This window comes from Nyctibius grandis (genome assembly GCF_013368605.1).
Source record: "Nyctibius grandis isolate bNycGra1 chromosome W unlocalized genomic scaffold, bNycGra1.pri SUPER_W_unloc_1, whole genome shotgun sequence".
NCBI lineage: Eukaryota > Metazoa > Chordata > Aves > Nyctibiiformes > Nyctibiidae > Nyctibius > Nyctibius grandis.
Window position 1 is genome coordinate 6,607,087 of NW_027167472.1, and position 21,974 is coordinate 6,629,060.

Sequence of the window (21,974 nt, forward strand, 5' to 3'; positions counted from 1 at the left end):
TTAACCGTTTGGCTTCCTTAATTGCGGCGCACGGTTCACAGTCATGGATAACCTGTGCAATAGAGTCCATGGTTAAGTCCACCCCTCGGTCACGAGCCCATCTGTATGTTGCATCTCTCCCTTGATGACCTGAAGTGTCATGGGCCCACCGAGCTAAAAATAGTTCACCTTTAGGTTCCCAGTCCAAATCTATTTGGAACACTTTAGCAGCCTGATCCGCTTGTTGGTTATTTCGATGTTCCTCAGTTGCCCGACTTTTAGGTACGTGAGCATCTACATGACGTACCTTCACGACTAGTTTCTCTAGCCGAGCAGCAATATCTTGCCACAATTCGGCAGCCCAAATAGGTTTCCCTTTGCGCTGCCAGTTGCTTCGCTTCCACTGCTTTAACCACCCCCACAAGGCATTTGCTACCATCCATGAGTCAGTATAGAGATACAGCCTTGGCCACTTTTCTCGTTCAGCAATGTCCAAAGCCAGCTGGATGGCTTTTACCTCTGCGAATTGACTCGATTCACCTTGTCCTTCTGTGGCTTCTGTGACTTGTCATATAGGACTCCATATAGCAGCTTTCCACTTCCGATGCTTTCCTACAAGATGGCAGGATCCATCAGTGAACAGGGCATACTGCTTCTCATCCTCTGGTAGTTCATTATATGGTGGGGCTTCTTCAGCACGTGTCACCTCCTTTTCTGGTGGCATTCCGAAGTCTTTGCCTTCTGGCCAGTCCATGATCACTTCTAAGATTCCTGGGCGATTAGGGTTTCCTATTCGAGCCCGCTGTGTAATTAATGCAATCCATTTACTCCATGTAGCATCAGTTGCATGATGAGTAGTAGGGACCTTACCCTTGAACATTCAGCCTAGTACTGGTAATCGGGGTGCGAGGAGAAGCTGTGCTTCAGTACCGATTACCTCTGAGGCAGCTCTAACTCCTTCATATGCTGCCAGTATCTCTTTTTCAGTTGGAGTGTAGTTGGCCTCAGAGCCCTTGTATCCTCGACTCCAAAATCCTAGGGGTCAACCTCGAGTCTCCCCTGGTACTTTCTGCCAGAGGCTCCAGGTAGGACCGTTGTCCCCAGCTGCGGTGTAGAGCACGTTTTTAACATCTTGTCCTGTACGGACTGGTCCAAGGGCTACTGCATGCACAATCTCTTGTTTAATCTGTTCAAAAGCCTGTCGTTGTTCAGGACCCCACTGAAAATCATTTTTCTTTCTGGTCACTTGATAAAGAGGGCGTACAATCTGGCTGTAATCTGGAATATGCATTCTCCAAAACCCCACAACGCCTAAGGCGGCTTGTGTTTCCTTTTTGTTAGTTGGTGGGGACATAGCTGTTATTTTGTTGATCACCTCTATCGGGGTCTGGCGACGCCCATCTTGCCATTTAATCCCTAAAAACTGGATCTCCCGGGCAGGCCCCTTGACCTTGCCTCTTTTTATGGCAAAACCAGCTTTCAAAAGAATTTGGATTATTTTCTCCCCTTTGTCAAAAACTTCTGCTGCTATATCACCCTATACAATGATGTCATCAATGTATTGCAAATGTTCTGGAGCTCCACCCTTTTCTAGTGCAGTCTGGATCAGTCCATGGCAAATAGTAGGACTGTGTTTCCACCCCTGGGGCAGTCGATTCCAGGTTTACTGGATACCTCTCCAGGTAAAAGCAAACTGTGGCCTGCACTTTGGTGCCAAGGGAATAGAGAAAAACGCATTAGCAATGTCTATGGTGGCGTACCACTTGGCTGCCTTTGACTCCAGCTCGTATTGAAGTTCTAGCATGTCTGGCATGGCAGCACTCAGCGGTGGCGTAACTTCATTTAGGCCACGATAATCCACAGTTAATCTCCATTCTCCATTAGACTTTCACACTGGCCATATAGGACTATTAAAGGGTGAGTGAGTCTTGCTAATCACTCCTTGATTTTCTAATTGTCTAATCAGTTTATGAATGGGGATCAGGGAGTCTTGATTGGTGCGATATTGTCGTCGGTGCCCCGTGGTAGTAGCAATTGGCACCTGTTGTTCTTCAACTTTCAGCAGCCCCACAAGAGAAGGATCCTCTGAGAGGCCAGGCAAGGTTGACAGCTGTTGAATGTCCTCAGTCTCTACAGCTGCTACACCAAAGGCCCATCTATACCCTTTTGGGTCCTTAAAATACCCTCTCTTGAGGTAGTCTATGCCAAGGATGCACGGAGCATCTGGGCCAGTCACAATGGGGTGCTTTTTCCATTCATTTTTAGTTAGGCTCACTTTGGCCTCCAATACAGATAACACTTGAGATCCTCCTGTTACTCCTGAAATACTGATAGATTCTGTCCCTTTATGATCCGATGGCATTAGGGTGCACTGTGCACCAGTGTCTACCAAGGCTCGATACCTTTGTGGTTTTAATGTACCAGGCCATTGAATCCACACAGTCCAATAAACTCGGTTGTCCCTCTCCTCCTCCTGGCTGGAGGCAGGGCCCCCCTAATTAAGGAATGGATTCATGCTGCTCACGGGGATTAGACCTTCATTTCCCCTATTCATATTTGGGAAAAAGGGATTTGAGGCCCATCTACCGTGACTGGGGTCCTGCTCACTGGTAACTGGAGCAGCCATCCTCCTAGGAAAATTCTCTCTGGTATTTCTTTTAGCTTGCAACTCACGTACTTGTGCCTGTAGGGTACTGGTAGGTTGTCCATGCTCGTGTCCTCCCCATAACCACGCAGGGCAAACCACAGGATACCTCGTGATGTGTTCCGTTTCCTTTGAGCTGGTCCTGTAGGAGGGCGTTTTCTCCTATTAGCTGCAACATGGGCCTGTGTAGGTAGAAAGTCAAGTTTATTCTCTATCCTGGACAGTTTGTCTGACAGTTGTTTAAATGAGTCCTTGTTTTCCTTAGTCAGTTTTTCCACAGCCGAGATGCGGGTCTGCAGTGGGGAAGAAATACTATCTTCATACTGTCGCATACAGTTAGCCATTTTACCCACAGTAGGTCATGCCACAGCATCTTCTCCCCAGACCAGTACTGACAATGTATGGGTATATGACGGTGGAGCATTCTTCACAACCTTCCGGAACATGGATCGGTTGCATTCCACTTCATCAGGATCTACAGGATCTACAATGTCCCGTGGGTGTCTATAAATGATCTCTTGCACAGCCAGTTCTCTGAGGTAGTTAATACCTTTTTCTATAGTGGTCCATTTGCTCAGGTGGCTCATAACATCATCTTTATAGGGATACCTGCTCTTTACAGCTGACAAGAGTCGCCTCCAGAGACTGATAGCGTTTGACTTTTTCGCAAGCGCCTTATCAATACCACCATCTCTGGACAGGGATCTCAACTGTCTGGCTTCTCTACCGTCCAATTCCATGCTATCTGCCCCATTATCCCAGCATTGGAGCAACCAGGTAATAATTGGCTCACCGTCATAACGACTGAAGTCTTGCCTTATATTTCGCAGGTCCTTCAGGGATAAGGAGTGGTAGGTTACCTCTGTGTCCAAGTCCTCCTCCTGTGATAGTTCTGCTTTAGAAGGACCTTTCTTGTGTGATGGGTCTGCTTTAAAAAGATGATAAAGGATACCCCCATCTGTGTCAGGCCCTGACTCTGCCTGAGAAGGGCCCTCACCTGGGTCAGGTGATGGCTCTGCCTTAGAAGGCTCTGAGTCATCATCCTTCTCTTCACGAGCTGATTTCTTTTGGTATTTCTTCCTGGTTACAGGGGCGGTTGGTACAGATCGGGTAGATGCTGGGGTTTGAGTAGATGCAGTGGCTGTCATGGGAGTGCTGAGACTTGCTAGAGTCTGAGTAGCTGCAGTGGCCATGTTGGGTGTAGTCTGAGTAGCTGCAGTGGCCATCTTGGGGCGTGCAGCGGCTGCAGCATAGGCTGCTGGGGTTTGAGTGGATTTAGTAGCTGTAGCGGCAGCACGTGCTGTAGGAGCTGAGGTGGCTGCATAACACCTACAGCTGTCCCTGCACTGACATTTAATCTTATCCCACATCAGAAACCCATTCAGGACAACCGAAAATAAAAACATGCCACCTAGACAGCACCATCCTAATTTCGCAAAATCTGGTGGAATCAGCTTGGCAGAAAAGGGGAAGGTACTATTTCCCGAAGTAAAATTGAAAGTGTAATCATTAACACAATCAGCTAAAGGACGCCCGGAGTGCGCAGGTGAAGTCACTGCTACCGATTCACGATTAAAGCTGCCCATCATTGTGTCATAGAGATAAGAGATCGGAATAGTAACAGCCCAGTTTCCCACAACATAAACAAGTATCAAACCCCATAGCAAAAGGAAACGTTTCGAGCAGCTCCCACTGCTAAACCGCATGTAAACACTCATAAGAATCAAGCAATAATACGCTGCATACAGCAGGTAAGGGAGCATTGCAATACTCAACTGTGAAAGAAACTCTATAAAGAGACGAGATAACACGGTGTTCAAAAGCGATATTACAATGTTAGCTATCTGTTTTAATTTCCAACCCCTCGTAAATCTCAAAGTAAGAAATCTGATACTCTCTCAGCTGAGCTCTCCGGGCCTCCTCCCTCCGGAGCTGGGATTCGATTTATCAGAGCAACCTGTCGGAGCTTCTCTCAAGCCCCATGTTGGGCACCAATAAATCTGTCACAGTTTAAGGCTGGGCTGGCTATTAAACCCATGGCGGATGTTCTCTGTTAACCCTCCCCCCCACCGAAGGGAAAAGGAAAGGGAAAAGGGAGAGAGACTTCCGGGTTGGAAAGTTAAAACAGTTTTAATAAACTATAATAATGAAAAAGAGTATAATAATAATAATAGAATAATCAAATATATACAAATATATACAAAACCAAGATCGAGCTCCCCTGATGTTGGCCATGTCACCACTGGCACTGCAGGGCAGGCTCTGGGAAGGCCCAGGCTGGGCCCAGTGACAGACAGGAACTGGATTCAGGGATGCACAGATCGGGATCGGGGGCAGCAGGAAAACAGAGAGAGTCCTCTTTGGACACCGGCCATAGCAGAAGGGCGAGAAGGGAGAAGAAAGGGCCGAAGGCTCAAGCCGCCTGAAGGCTCAAGCAGAAGCCCCCCAAAAAACAGGCTGAGACCCTTGTGATCCCCCCGCTTTATACTGAGAATGACGTGTATGGGATGGAATACCATCGTTGGTCAGTTTTGGGTCACCTGCCCTGTCCGCTCCTCCCTGCAGGTGCGACCCCCCCTTCGGCTCTTCACTCGTAAGCAGTGAGGAATTTAGCAGTGACCTTGGTTTCTCTAAGAATAAGTACAGCAAGAGCCTTTCTGCATAACATCCCTACCGGTGCCTCAGTGATAACTACAAACTTCGAGCGTTATCAGTCCTAGAAGCAGACACTGTCTGCAAAACATGCAGTTAGTTTCAGAAAGTGCAGTTACTTAGAGGAGACTTAGCTGAAAGGAAAAATCACTGAAAGGAAAATTGGCCTGGTTTAGGCCAAACCAGGACATTCCACCCCTTATTCCATACCATTCACGTCATACTCAGATCACCACTACCTTTTCATTTTCAAATATATACAGATTAGCCTTACTAAAGTGTACGTAGAGCACATCCACTGTTCTCCCCTCATCTACTAAGCCAGTTATTTCATCGTAGTCATTTCACCTCCCCTTCGTGAATCCACGCTGTCTACTCTGGATCACCTTCTTGTCCTTAATGTGCCTGGAAATAGTTCCCAGAATTAGTTGCTGCATCCCTTTCCCGGGGATTGCAGGTGAGGCTGACTGGCCTGTAGTTCTCTGGGTCCTCCTTCTTGAAGATACTAGTGATGACATTTACTTTCTTCCAGTCCTCAGGCACCTCTTCCATTTGCCTTGATTATTCAAAGATTATTGGGAGTGGCCTCACAATGACATCAGCCAGCTCCCTCAGCACTCGTGGGTGCATCTCATCAGGGCACATGGGCTTGTGTACATCCAGTTTGCTTAAGGATTCCCTGACCTGATTGTCTTCCTTGCTCCAGCCTTTCCCTGTGGTCTCTGGGACCTGGGATTCCTGAAGGCTGGTCTTGCTAGTAAAGACTGAGATGTAGAAGGCATTCAGTACCTTAGCCTTTTCCATGTCCTGTGTCACCACGGTGGAGCAGATATCCACACTGCAGCCTATGGAGGACCCCACTCTGGAGCAGTTGGCTAGTCCCTGAAGGAATTGCATCCCGTGGAGAACTCACGCTGGAGCAAATTTTCCTGAAGGAATTATGTCCCTAGAAGAGGACCCACGCTGGAGCAGGGGAGAAGTGTGAGGAGGAAGGACAGGCAGAGAGGAACTGTTACTACTTACTGTAACCCCTCATTCCCCATCCCTCCTGCGCTGCTGGTGGGGAGGGGTAGAGAAGTTGGGAGTGAAGTTGAGCCTGGGAAAAGGAGGGATGGGGAAAGGTGCTGTTTTATTTTTTTTGTCTTTGTTTCTCACCATTCAAATGGTCTCCAGTATAGGTTTTTTTTTTCCTGGATATATACCACTGACCCTAATGACACATGGAAATTCTGTTTTATTTATTTTTTTTCTTTTCATTAGAGCTATTCTGTTAATTGAAAAGGAGACAGAAAATAGATGTCTACACCAGTGGACCCTGGCACAATGCCTCATCCTGGTCCTTCCCCAGGGCCAGGTCCTTCACCTGGACCAATTCTAGGACCTAGCCCAGGACCAGGGCCATCTCCTGGCTCAGTACACAGCATGATGGGGCTGAGTCCTGGACCGCCCAGTGTCCCACATCCTATGCCAACAATGGGGTCTACTGATTACCTGCAGGAGGGCATGCACCAATGGCATAAGGTAATTTTGTTTTTAATAAAGGAGATTTTTTCCTAGACTTCTCTTCATTGATTGAAAAGCATACTTTTACTACATTTAGACCTGCAAAACAAGCTATTGCACTTCATACATCACCTTCAAAACTGCAGCTACACTTTGATTACATCTTTATTACTAAAGATGGTGTGCATATCAAATCAAACAGAACTTGTTTGTTTTTAATAGACCAGTTTGAACTACAGTGCTAGCAATTATGCAAATCTTAACTTCTAAACTTCACATTTCAATAGAATAGGCCTTGCTAGAGTGCTACAAGACCATTCTAGTAGTCATTTTTTGTAGTTAAACCTACATGTTAGATCTTGTAAGGTTCTTTTTCGACATCTGTTTGTAACTATTCTTTTTCCATATTATATATTTCTGAGGTGACTTTTTTTTCATGAACATTTATTTTTATTATTATCTCTTAAAAGGCTTAAATATTTGTTTCATCTTCCATGTTGATTTAAAAATTATTGTCAAATTAATTTACATAGGCTCCATCTCATTAAGGTATTTAAAACTAATTTAAAGCATGTGAATAATCTGACTTGAGTGCTTGTCGTGCTTAAATTTATGTGTGTGCTTACACAATCAATTTCCTTTGCTATAAGGAAATATGTCTGAAATTTTCTTTTTTAAGAAATTCTCTTACTAATTCTCATCTTTTTTTTAATTATGAAGTAAATTATGGTAACTTCACTTTTACAGGTGTTTTACCTTCATAAATATGCAATAACTGCTTACAGAAGCAAGATATCATTTCAAAATCTTTTGGTGATTATCATTGGTGTCACTTGGAATTGTTGTTCTTATTGCTATAAGCATATAGAGAAATTTTCAAATTATGAACCATTTATTTATTTACTTTTAAAACATTTTTTGAACTCTTTCTGAAATGGCAACTTCTTCAACTTGCCTTTTTCACATATGGCTCAATATTAGTTATTAAAACAATTATTGTCATGTCCAGTCAATAAGGACATGACACTGGTTGTCATCTACAGTATGAAAAAACACATCATTAAAACTTTTTATAATGAAAAGACATCTAAGGTGGAGGGGAGCCATGGTCCCAAGTTGTATTGAACTGCTGAAAACATCATCTTTGAGAGGTCGGTACATTCAATACTTTAATTTTATGCACATGAATCTTGAAGCATCAAGTTAGTTTAGTTGTTAGCCTCAAGCTGCACTAGGGGAGGTTTAGATTGGATATTAGGAAAAACTTCTTCACCAAATGTGTTGTCAAGCATTGGAACAGGCTGCACAGGGCAGTGTTTGAGTCACCATCCCTGGAGGGATTTAAAAGACATGTAGACGTGGTGCTTAGGGACATGGTTTAGTGGTGGACTTGGCAGTGTTATGTTAACAGTTGGACTCTTAAGTGTCTTTTCTAACCTAAATGATTCTATGATATTAGACATTTGCAATTGCCATTTCCTTGTTTGTGGGTTCAGTGACTGCCCAAGATGCCAGCATTCTGGTGAATACTCAGTAGGCAATCTGGGTTTACATTCTTCAATTGTCTCTCTCTTGAGAGATTCCTGAACTGTGCAAGAGAGGAAGCACCTGGAATTCTGCAGTAGAACAGCTGAATACTCAATACAGGAAGTGTAACTTTGACATCTGTCTTCACCTTGTGCATTCATCAGGAGCTGTATGCTATGTCAGCAATGGAAACAAATACATACCACAGAGCTTTTATAGAGATTTTAGGAGCATCTTGGAGAAGTTCTGTGTACCCGAGTACAAGTTATGCCTTTGAGATACTTCAAGGCTTCTTTTAAAATTTACCATGACCATAGAGTCCAGATAGTTGATCTAAAGGTTCTAAAGGTGACTAATCAGTATAGCTAGAATAAAATTACTTCCCCTTCTCTCTACTGATTTTGCAAATGAGGCTAAGACTGTAACTACACAAGTATTTGTCTTAAGAGCACTGTTGGCTTTAAACAACCTTGTTCTCCAGACTGCCAATTCATTTGTTATAGTACACTTGTGTGTGTACGTGACTAAAGTAGACAAAATATGCTCTGATTCATGCAGATATTTGTAGAATGGGCATATTTGTGCATATATATGCAATGGGATATGATTTTCACTTTTAAAATTGACAAACTAATCAGAAAACTACTTTAATTCTGTATTGGATACTTGAATAACTTACAGAGAATAATATAATGCATACAGAATTTGAAAGAATCCAAAGTATGCAGAAGTATATGAAAAAACTGCTTGATATAAGGAGTTGCTAAATCCTGTAATAGGGTAGGGGCAAGCTGCCAGTGCTCTGTGTCTCCAGGTCTAGCCAGTCGTGACAGTGAGTGTGTGTTCCTAGTAGGCACATATGCACACAATACACATATACATACAGCTGCACAAATCAATACCAACAGAAAACACTGCACTTGCAAGCACAACCAGCACCAACAGCCTCATCCTGTTCTGCTCTCTAGCTGATCAGGATGAAAGCCTGTTAGTGGAAAATATATACAATATGGATCCTTCCAGGAGCTGGGCTCAGACGCTCAGTTGACCCATAAGCTGGCCCCTGGATCCCCTGATCTTCCAGTTGCTGGCACCTTGGCATGCAAGCCCTCAAGACCTGCAGCCTCATTCCAGTTCCTGGTACTTGCCTTGCCCCCCCTGCACACACAGACACACATGCTATAGATACTTGCAATAACTGGCCATAGACACTCAGTCTATTCAGAAGCTGGTCCCTGGATCCCCAGTTGCCTCACAGACACACACACATGCAAATAGATCTCTCTGGTAACTGGTCCAGACCTATGGACCTATGGTCGGTAGCTGACCCCCATACCCCATCATCTCTCCAGTAGCTGGCTTGGACCTCCTGGTTCTTCTAGTAGCCAATTCTCAGACCCTCTGGTCTCTCCAGTATCTGGCCCAGGCTTATACCTTGGCTCCCAAACCTCTTATCCTATTTGCTGGCTAGTTTGGCTTGATATATGTTAGCAATTACACACTGACATACATACCCGCACAATAAGCATGCACTCCAGTCTTTCCAGTTGCTGGTACCACAGACACACGGACCCCTATGACTTGTGGTTCTTCACTCCAATTGCTGGCACTTAGACTTCCATACACACACACACACACGCACACAGAGTTGAGAGCCCACTCACTCAGTGGGTGAGTTTAATGACAAGACAGGACAGACTGTGCTGATCAAGTGCAGGGCATGGTCCGACAAAAGCACTCACTGACCTGTTTACATGTGACCAGCCCCTTTTTTCCCCTTATACCTCTATTTTCCCATGCTTGTTCCTCCCAAAATCACCTAGAACCCTCCCTTTCCCTGCCTTTGGTTCCTCCCCTAAACATTCCATAATAAGTCTTGCACTATTCCAAAATGTTCTTCCTGGCATCCCATAATGAGTCCCATACCCTAGTAGGCAGTAACACCCCTCCGTCTGTAGGTGCTTGGGAGAGCTGCTCACATTGACTCATCAGGTGGGTTTCACACTGGAGCTGAGGCTCTCCTTGGGACAGCCCTGGGAGGAGCTGGGGCAGGGTCTCTGTCTCTGATTAGGTTATTGGTGTTCCTCCACCTGCCGTTGTGCCTGCACTCCTTTGTGTTTACAGAGATTTGCTTTTAATAGCATAATCTAACATTAAGTTGGCATTAATAAATAATATAGTTCCCATACTTAACAACAATTATGTGAAAATTAAATACTATATAGTCAAACAACTAGAAAAATCTGTACACAGGAAAAATTACTGTTGATTTATAGAATATAGTTAGGCTAGAAAGAATAAACTAACTTTTTCTCACTAATTTTTAGAATAAACTTTAGTCCATCAATCACATTGTCAGCAGCATCAGGATGTCAACAGCATCAGGAAATCTCCTGAACTCAAAATATTTGGAAGCTGGGAGGATAGAAGAGGGAACATTGCTATATGTTTGCCCTGATCTTATTCTTCCTGGGTATTCACCTCTGGTCCCTTCTGGAGACAGAAGAAAGGGAAAGATGGTCTTGGTCTGAAGTGGTATAGCTGTTCTTACAGAATCATAGAATCATTTTGGTTGGAAAAGACCTTTAAGAACATCAAGTCCAACCGTTAACCCATCACTGCCAAGCCCACCACTAAACCATATCCCTAAGAACCACATCTACATGGCTTTTAAATACCTCCAGGGATGGTGACTCCACCACTTCCCTGGGCAGTCTGTTCCAATGCTTGATAACCCTTTCCGTGAAAAAATTTTTCCTAATATCCAATCTAAACCTCCCCTGGCACAATTCGAGGCCGTTTCCTCTCTTCCTATCGCTTGTTACCTGGGAGAAGAGACCGACCCCCACCTCGCTACACCCTCCTTTCAGGTAGTTGTAGAGAGCGAGAAGGTCTCCCCTCAGCCTCCTTTTCTCCAGACTAAACAACCCCAGATCCCTCAGCCGCTCCTCATCACACTTGTGCTCCAGACTCTTCACCACCTTCGTTGCCCTTCTCTGGACTCGCTCCAGCACCTCAAGGTCTTTCTTGTAGTGAAGGGCCCAAAACTGAACACAGTATTTGAGGTGCGGCCTCACCAGTGCCGAGTACAGAGGGACGATCACTTCCCTTGTCCTGCTGGCCACACTATTTCTGATACAAGCCACGATGCTGTTGGCCTTCTTGGCCGCCTGGGCACACTGCTGGCTCATATTCAGCCGACCATTGACCAACACCCCCAGGTCCTTTTCCACCAGGCACTTTCCAGCCACTCTTCCCCCAGCCTGTAGCAGTGCGTGGGGTTGTTGTGCCTCAAGTGCAAGACCTGACACTTGGCCTTGTTGAACCTCATACAATTGGCCTCAGCCCATCGATCCAGCCTGTCCAGATGCCTCTGCAGAGCCTTCCTACCCTCCAGCAGATCAACACTCCTGCCAACTGGGCCATGTATTTCTTAACTGTATATATTTATTAACCAAAACAATGGTATTTTCCATAGATCTTACTTGAGGGACAGAAAGAGAACTGTGCACTCTATGATCTCTCTTCCTATTTGCTTATAACCAGAAGCATAATCCCTTGTCTTGTTTTTTTTATTTTATAACCATGTGTGGTGGGTTAGCCTTGGCCAGCAGCCAAATGCCCACCCAGCTGCTCACTCCCCCTCCTCAACAGGAAAGGGGGAGAAAATAGGATGAAAAAGCTCATGAGGTGAGATAAAGACAGGGAGATAGCTTACCAATTACTGTCACGGACAAAACAGACTTGACTTGGGGAAAATTAATTTTATTTATTTATTAAAATAGATCTGGATAGTGAGAAACAAAGACAAAAAAATAAAGCATGATGTCCTCCATGGGCTGCAGGGGAATACCTGCTCTGGCACCTGGGGTACCTCCTCCCTCTCCTTCTTCTCTGACCTTGGTGTTTGCACTGCTGTTTCTCACTCTTCTCCCCCCCCAACCCCACTTTTCCAGCATTTGGCTCAGCTCTGGCCTGCAGTGGAACTATTGCTGAGCTATCTGGAACTGGCTATGTCAGGCACAGGGCAGCCCCTTACCTCTTCTCCCAGAGGTCACCCCTGCTGTCCTGCCCCCTCCCGCTACCAAAGCCTTGCCACTTAATACACCATGTATACCATAAATGATTGCTGGGTGGAGAAAAATTAGTATAATGTCATAAGCAGGATTGTTACTTGAAGTAAAAATATACCAATAAGAAATTGATTCCTTTAATAGAATCTTTGTGTTTGAAGGGAAACAGCATTTGGGACATTCCAGTATAGCGGCAACTGAAAGGCAAAAGGTTGGGTTAATAATTTGGCATAAGCCACAGGCTGTACTGTTCTAAGTTGGTTCACATTACACTGCTTTGTTATATGAAGTCAATACAGTTCATTTGCTTCTGTTTGGACAATTTTTCTCCAGTTTGTAGTACTTGATATTGTCCAAACAGCTCATAAGGAATCAGAAAAAGAAAAGGAAGCAGCAGGAAGGGGGATAAACTGTGCTCTGCTTTCAAAAAATCTGATTCCAGGGATAGAGAGTCCCATTGTATTTACTTATAATAGGTAGTATGAGAAGTGTATATGCTTCTTTATATACTTGTGTAAAATTTTATTTTATATCCCTTTGATTTTTTTTAGTAGATATATTTTATTTTTTTTTACAGCCTAGTGATGGCTTACACGAAAAAGGAATGGTTGAAGATGTTCATTGTAGCTCTGTGAAGAGTATGCGGCCTCCTCACCCTGGAATGGGCCCACCTCAGAGTCCAATGGACCAACATAATCAAGGTTTATACATATTATGCATGCAATACGATTTTTGGGGCCCTTTTGTGCTACAGGAAGTGACAAGTTCCTTGGAACAAGTTTCTTATATTTTCTTTGTGCTCTGTTTGGGAAAGATAAATTGTGATATTGAGGGGAGTAGAGGAATAACTTAATTATCTTGCTTTTTGGAGTGTTCATCAACCATGTACTGAAAAAAAGAGGCAATATAAGGGCTTGAGTAAGGTTATAATATGTTACCTGGGTAACTTTCTACAATCTTCAGCAAATCACTAAAGTCCATTATAGATTTCAGTTCCCATTTTTAAAAGAGTTTTCTTCTTTTTTATGTCAGTATTGTAAACATAAGTGCATTAAAGAGTTTAATTGGTTTGAATCCTATGATGAAGGAATTACAAGAGAGAAGTCAAACCAGCCTGGAGTGGCCTTATTGAATATCTGCCATGTTTGGTCAAGTACTGTTCGTAGGTTTTGCAAAAAAATTGTACCCAACAACAGAATTTTGATGTGTTTTTGTGTGTGTTAGATTGGATAAGACAAATGGTGGGAAGAGAAAATGGATATAGATTAGCAGAATGTCTTTGCTTGAACAGCTGTGTGACTCTGAGTGGGCTGTGACTGGGATCCTGGTCAGTACTTGTTCCTGTACCTTGAGCATTGGAAAGTACTGTTTTTCAGTTACACCTTTCACTACCAATTAAGTGAAATAGAACTGACTTCTGAAGGTACAAATTCTCCATCAAAGTGTTTTCTCCGCTGATTTCAGTGGAATTCAAGCATGCTCATCCGAGAGCAAAATTTTACCTGAGTATGCATTCAGAGACAGTTTTGCTTGTAACAAATGTGTTTCCTAAAATGAACAGTATGTTTACTCTGAAAATGAAAACTGATGCCATTTAAACATAATGTTCTAATAATACAGTACAATACTTAGCACTGTGGGTCATGGCTCATGCATGGGACTTAAACTAATAAGCAGTAATAATAGGTACAACTATCTATATAATTGACATGTATAATGCTTGGCTTGCTTCTGCATAGCATTCTAATTTAGAAGAAAAGTAGCACTAAGCAAAATGAATATAACCCATATTAAATGGACTAAAACTTGTTAAGTGATAGCTTATAAAAATAACTAAATAGAGAATCATCAACCAGTTGGGGACATTTCCAGTTGGTCTTGCAGGAATCTGAATATATTTGTTGCGGAGAAAAGGACTCTGCACGCGATCCAATGTGAATCAAGCATAAGCCATTTATTACAAGAAAAAGCCCCCTTTTATAACATATTTGCTTCCGTACATGCAGCCAGGCACTGTCCATGCAAAACCCAATTGGTCGCCCCGCTTCTGCCACACACTGTCCATGCGCCCCCCCTGCAACCTCCCATTGGTCAGTCCTTTCACCATCCCCCTGTGCTGTACCATGATCCTGCAGGTGCCAAGTCCAGCACTGTTCACAGTGATGTTTACTGTCAAGTATGCAGAGGCTCTGTGGGAAGCACACAGGAGATTGGCCTGTGGCCTTGCTTGGAGAGCTTGTTGACTTCAGCTCTTGATTCTTTCCGTTAGCTGCAACAATATCCCCCGACAATTTGTCATAAATATATGTCATAAATTCATTGCTGGTAGAATTTGCAGATAACAGTGGTGTAGCAGTAAATAACAAAAGGAACAAGTTGATTATATATGCTGATCAAGATCATAGAAAGATAGCAATGAACTGAAGCAAACCAAAAAACCCTCTTATTTTTTATGGAATTTGGAACTAAATAAGTGCAATTATTGTGATACAGCAGTGAAACCCACTCCAATTACAATGTTTAAAGTGCTCTGTTCACACTTGATAAAAGAACTTGAAATGCAAAGATAAGCACCACAGGGTTTTTAAGGCTCTGGGACTTAATCTCTATACATTTTTAATCACAAAGCAGTATTTGCTGAGCTTTTTACAATAAAGATACCCAAATTTATGTTAACATAGAGTTCACCAAGTTACTGCTTCTTCACAGAGAATATTGATATTTACTGTCCCTACTGTTCTTCACCTTAGCTGCACTTTCTTTTCTGATCCTTTCAGCCTTTTAAAGATGATAAAAATCTATTTGATCATCTTATCCATCTGTCTGCCAGTGGAAGACTACCTCTCAACAGTATATTTCTCCAGTCCTAATTTTGAATGAATTGCATGCTTGGGGCCTTCATATCTTTCTCTTAGTTGACAGTTTCACAAGAGATTATATTAGCACTGGCCATATTACCAATGATGAAAATTTTATACTTTGCTTACCTTAAATAAATCTTCTTGTAGCTTCAGTCCTGTCTGAATATATTTCTCACTATATATTTCTTCTAAGATGTTATGTGCTCTCACTGTGTATTGTGAATACCTATTCTGTTCCTGCTTCTGAGACTACACTTAATTAATGAAAAAAGTGATAGTCAACTGAAATGAGCCACTGAACTAAATTTCTTCAATTCCGGTCTATATCTCCTCCTCCCAAAACTTGTTTGCATTCATCATGTCAATAAAAACCCCATCCCCACCCCCCCTGACATCAGTTGTATCAGAGCTGACAGCAGTTGAAATTTTAATGTATATGGTCCACATACATTTTCATCATTTAAGTCATCTTAATATTTAGTGGTAGTTAAGAGCTTAGTTGACTTAAGCACTGTTGAATATTCCACTGCTTGGAATGGTGGAATCTTGATTGTGCATCTAGTGCTATCTATTATGGTATTGTGGTTTAGAATTAATGTCATCCACTGTTTATTCATAGGGTGGAAAAGGAGTACAAGTTTTCCTCAGCTTTCAGCTCCCATTTTCTCAACTTTGAAAGAATTAGTCCAAATGAAGAAAAAGTTCTATTTGCATCTGCTAAATAAAATGAAAGCAGAAGCAATTAAGGCAAAAAAAAAATATGTACACTCCTCACCCCCCCACTCCCACTTGCTTCTGGAGAAGTGTTAGAACTAGGATTTGTTCCACTGTGAAGACTGAAAATAATATGCTTACTTTATATAACACATGATGCTATGATATGCTTGTGTAGATCAAGTTGTATCAAAGTTTGAAAAAAAAATTGGTTGCTAATTATATATATAGTTAAGAAAGCCTGTTAACTTCCTAAAATTTGAGAAGGACTCACAGGAACAACCTCTTCTACTAGGGGTTATAGAGAAGATGGAGCCAGACTATTCAGAGGTGCCTACTGCCTAGCAAGAGATATTCTAATTGGAATCATAGAATTGTTAGGGTTGGAAAAGACCTAAAAGATCATCAAGTCCAACTGTCGACCCAATGCCACCATGCCCACTAAACCATGTCCTGAAGCGCCACATTTAGACGTTTTTTGAACACCTCCAGGGATGGTGACTCTACCACCTCCCTGGGCAGCCTGTTCCAATGCCTCTTTCAGTGAAGAATCTCTCTGCAGAGCCTTCCTACCCTCAGGCAGATCAACACTCCCACCCAGCTTGGTGTTGTCTGTGAACTTACTGAGGGTGCACTCAATCCCCTTGTCCAGATCATCAATAAAGATATTAAAAAGTATTGGCCCCAAGACTGAGCCACTGGTCACCAGCTGCCAACTGGATTTAACTCCATTCACTACCACTCTCTGGGCTCGGCTGTCCAGCCAGTTTTTTACCCAGCAAACAGTACTCTTGTCCAAGCCACAAGCTGCCAGCTTCTCCAGGAGGATGCTGTGGGAGACTGTGTCAAAGGCTTTACTGAAGTCTGAGTAGACCACATCCACAGCCTTTCCCTCATCCACTAGGCGGGTCACCTGGTCATAAAAGGAGATCAGGTTGCTCAGGCAGGACCTGCTCTTCATGAACCCATGCTGACTGGGCCTGATCCCGTGGTTGTCCTGGACATGCCATGTGATCACGCTCAGGATGATCTGCTCCATCACCTTCCCCAGCACCGAGGTCAGGCTGACAGGCCTGTAGTTCCCGGGTTCCTCCTTCTGGCCCTTCTTGTAGATGCACATCACATTGGCCAGCCTCCAGTCATCTGGGACCTCCCTGGTTAGCCAGGACTGCTGGTAAATGATGGAGAGCAGCTTGGCAAGCTCATCCACCAGCTCCCTCAGTACCCTCGGGTGGATCCCATCGGGCTCCATAGACTTGTTCATGTCTAGGTGGAGCAGCAGGTTGCTAACCGCTTCCTCCTGGATGATGGGGGAATTATTCTGTTCCCCATTCCTGTCATCCAGCTCAGGGGGCTGGGTGCCCTGAGGATAACTGGTCTGACTGTTAAAGACTGAGGCAAAGAAGGCATTAAGTATCTCTGCCTTTTCCTCATCCTTGGTAACAATGTTTCCCCCCACATCCAGTAAAGGGTGGAGATTCTCCTTGGTCCTCCTTTTGTTGTTAATGTATTTGTAAAAACATTTTTTGTTATCTTTTATGACAGTGGCCAGAGTGAGTTCTAGCTGGGCTTTTGTCCTTCTAATTTTCTCTCTGCACACCCTGACAGCATCCTTGTACTCTTCCCGAGTTGCCTGTCCCTTCTTCCAAAGGTCATAAACTCTCCTTTTTTCCCCTGAGTTCCAGCCAAAGCTCTCTGTTCAGCCAGGCCGGTCTTCTTCCCGGCCGGCTTGTCTTATGGCACATGGGGACAGCCTGCTCCTGCACCTTTAAGATTACCTCCTTGAAGAATGTCCAGCCTTCCTGGACCCCTTTGCCCTTCAGGACTGTCTCCCAAGGGACTCTGTCAACCAGCGTCCTGAACAGGCCAAAGTCCGCTCTCCAGAAATCCAAGGTAGCGGTTTTGCTGACCCCTTTCCTTACGTCACCAAGAATCAAAAACTATCATTTCGTGATCGCTATGCCCGAGACGGCCTCCGACCTCCACATCTGCCACCAGTCCTTCTCTGTTTGTAAACAGCAGGTCCAGTGGGGCACCTCCCCTGGTAGGCTCACTTACCAGCTGCATCAGGAAGTTATCTTCCACACACTCCAGGAACCTCCTGGACTGTTTTCTCTCTGCTGTGTTGTATTCCCAGCAGACATCTGGTACGTTGAAGTCGCCCACGAGGACAAGTGCTAGCGATCGCGAAACTTCTCCCAGCCGCTTATAGAATGCTTCATCTGCCTCTTCCTCCTGGTTGGGTGGTCTATAACAGACTCCCACCAGGATATCTGCCTTGTTAGCTTTCCCCCTGATCTTTACCCATAAGCACTCGCCCTTATCATCCCCATCATTGATCTCTATACAATCGAAGCACTCCCTAACATATAGAGCCACCCCACCGCCTCTCCTTCCTTGCCTATCCCTTCTGAAGAGCTTATAGCCATTCATGGTAGCACTCCAGTCATGAGACTCATCCCACCATGTTTCCATGATGGCGACTATGTCATAGCTTTCCTGCTGCACCATGGCTTCCAGCTCTTCCTGTTTGTTGCCCATGCTGTGTGCATTGGTGTAGATGCACTTCAGCTGGGCTATCGATCTCACCTCTAACACTGGCCTCCCACCCCTAGGCTCATCTCTAGTGCACCTGGTTTTGTCCCCTTCCCCCTTCAAACCTAGGTTAAAGCCCTCTCAATCAGCCCTGCTAACTCATGGGCTAGAATCCTTTTCCCCCTTTGAGGGAGGTGAACTCCATCTGTCGCCAGCAGGCCTGGTGCCATGTAGACGGCCCCACGATCAAAAAAGCTAAAGTTAGACTGATGGCACCAGCCCCTGAGCCATGTGTTAATCAAATGGGTTTTCCTGTTCCTTTCAGTATTCATCCCCGATACTGAAGGGATTGAGGAAAACACTACCTGTGCTCCTGACCCTGCGACCAATCGCCCCAGTGCCCTGAAGTCCCTTTTGATCGCCCTCGGACTTCTCTCCGCCACCTCATCGCTGCCAACCTGAAAGACCAACAACGGGTAGTAGTCAGAGGGCCGTACCAGACCAGGGAGTGTACTGCAAAAATGCATTTGAAATGCCTGCTAATTGAGGAAAACTTCTTTGCAAAGTCTGAAAAGAAGTCCAGACTCTTCTTGTCTCTTTCTTTAATATTCTTTAGCCCTATATCTTTAACTTTTCTTTTTTGATATATAACAGATAACCTTTACCTTCATCAGTCTCCATCATAAGTTTCTACCTTATTCAGCACTCATGTGCATACTCACCTGTAGTAGAGCACGTGTAGATAGGAAAAATCAAGCGGTATAGAAGCTTTATGAGTACAAGCTTGCAAGTATTGTCACTGGTAAACCATTGAATCACAGAACAGTTGAGATCAGAAGGGAACTCTGAAGATCATCTAGTTCAACCCCTCTGCTCAAAAATGGGTCAACTAGAGCAGGTTGCTCAGGATCTTGACCAGATGGGTTTTGCATATCTCCAAGGATAGAGACTCCAGAATCTCTCTGAGCAACCTGGTCCAGTATTTGACCACCCTCACACTAAAAAAAAAAAAAAAAAAAAAGCTTTTTCTTACATTTAAGTGGAATTTCTTGTGTTTCAGTTTGTACCCATTGCCTATTGTCCTTTCAGTGGGCACTACTGAGAAGAGTCTGACTCCATCTTCCCATCCCATCTCACTCAATCTCTCCTCCTATGTCAAATGCTCTGATCATACTCAATGATATTTGTAGCCCTTTGCTGGGCTTGCTCCAGTATGTCAATGTCTCTCTTGTACTGGGAAGCCCAGAACTGGACACAGTACTCCATGTGTGGTCTCATCAATGCTGAGTGGAGAGGGGAAGAATTGCCTCCCTTTATCTTCTGGCAACACTCTTCCTAAAGCAGCCCAAAATGCTTTTGTCTGCCTTTGCCGCAAGGGCACATTGCTGGCTCATGTTACACTTGGTGTAAACAAGGACCCCCAGGTCCTTTTCTACAAAGCTGTTTTTGAGCTGTTTGGCCTCCAGTCTGTATTCGTGAATGGGGTTATTCCTCCTCAGGGACAGGACTGGGCATTTCCCTTTGTTGAATTTCATTAGTTTCCTCTCCGCCCATTTCTCCAGCCTGTTTAGGTCCCTCTGAATGGCAGCACAACCATTTGGTGTATCAGCTACTCCTTTCCAATTCTTTATTATCTGCAGACTTGCTGAGAGTGCACTCTGTCCCATCATTCAGGTCATTAATGATGATGTTAAACAGTAGTGGCTGCAGCATAGCTCATATCTCATCAATTTGGTTATAAGGATGCTATGGGAGACTGTGCCAAAGACCTCACTAAAGTCAAGGTAAACAACATGCACTACTCTCCCCTAGTCCACCAAGTGAGTCATCTCATTGTAGAAGGCTATCAAGTTGGTTAAGCTTGATTTCCCCTTCATAAATCCATGCTGACTACTCCCAATTGCCTTCTCATCTTTCACATGTTTGGAAATGGCTTCCAGGATTATTTACTCCATCACCTTCCCAGGGACAGAGGTGAGGCTGACTGGCACGTAGTTCCCTGGATCCCCCTTCTTGTCCTTGAAAATAGAATCATAGAATGGTTTGGGTTGAAAGGGACCTTAAAGGTCATAGTAATTGTATAAGATTGTAATAAGACAAGTTCTGTTCTCTTCAGAGTTGTGCTCACCCTGTGTGGTAGGTCAATCTTGGCTGGCCTCCACATGCCCACCCAGCTGCTCTCTCACTCCCCCTCCTCAGCAAGACAGGGGAAAAAATAAGATGAAAAAAAGTCATGAGTCGAGATGAAGACAGGGAGATCACTTACCAATTACCATCACAGGCAAAAAAAGACTCAACTTGGGGAAGACTAATTTAATTTATTTCCAATTAGAAATATAGTAGGACAGTGAGAAACAAAAACAAAGCTAAAAATACCTTCCCTTCTTCTTCCCAGGCTCAACTTCACTCCTGGCTCTTTTACCACCTCCTCCTCCACCACCGAGTAGCACAGGGGAGATAGGGAATGGCAGTTGCAGTCAGTTCATAAAGCTTTTTCTCTGCTGCTCCTTCCTTCTCACACTCTTCCCCTGCACCAGCATAGGGTACCTCCCACAGGAGACAGTCCTTCATGAACTTCTCCAATGTAGGCCCTTCCCACAGACTGCATTTCTTCACAAACTGCTCCAGCGTGGGTCCTTTCCACAGGGTGCAGTCCTTCAGGAGCAGACTGCTCCAGCACGAGTCCCCTACAGGCCACAGGTCCTGCCAGAAAACCTGCTCCTGCATGGGCTCCTCTCCACAGGGCTGCAGTTCCTGCCAGGAGCCTGCTCCAGCACAGGCTGTCCACAGAGTCACAGCTTCCTTCAGGGCACATCCACCTGCTCTGACACAGGGTCTTCTCCAGGCTGCAGGGTGGATATCTGCTCCATCATGGTTGCCTTCATTTAGCCCACACCCAGGGCTAAACAATAACAGTTGTTCTCTCACCCAATGTCCCTTCCCCAACCAAGAAAAGGAATTGGGAAAAGGAAGGAGACTCATGGGTTAAAACTTAAACAGATTTAATAAAATAAGAAAACCAATATCAATGCTAATACAAAACACACAAAATTATACTTAGCCCACAGAGAGGTAGCAAGTTCCTCCAGAAATCATAACCAGTAAGAAGATAAAAGAAGGGAAAATAGAGCAGAAGAAAAAAAAGCAGAGCAAAGAGTACCCACCCATCCCCCACAGCTTTCCCATTTATAGTGAACTTGATGTCAATGCTATAGAACACACCTGTGGGCCAGCCTGGGGCAGCTGCCCTGGATTTAACTGCTGATGGCCTTGATCACCATATCACAGCTGGCCACAAACTGAAACAAAATGTAACAGAAAATTGATTCTATAAATTTTATCCCTGCAAAACCAGGACAGTAGTCCTCCACAGGCTGCAGGGGAACAACCTGTGTCACTGTGGTCTTCACCACAGGCTGTAGAGTAATCTCTGTTCTGGCGTCTGCAGCACCTTCTCCCCCTCCTTCTTCCCTGACCTTGATGTCT

At 44.3% G+C, this 21,974-nt stretch overlaps 1 protein-coding gene across 1 annotated transcript in view; it reads left to right on the top strand.

Annotated features, from left to right (window-relative positions):
- Positions 1–6,571: 6,571 nt before the first annotated feature.
- The window catches only part of LOC137677098 (probable global transcription activator SNF2L2), a 132,063-nt gene continuing 116,660 nt past the window's right edge, over positions 6,572–21,974 (top strand). Inside the window, exons 1-2 of the mRNA XM_068424281.1 lie at positions 6,572–6,796; positions 12,956–13,079. Coding sequence (XP_068280382.1) covers positions 6,572–6,796; positions 12,956–13,079 — 349 coding nt within the window. The remainder of the gene's footprint in view (positions 6,797–12,955; positions 13,080–21,974) is intronic.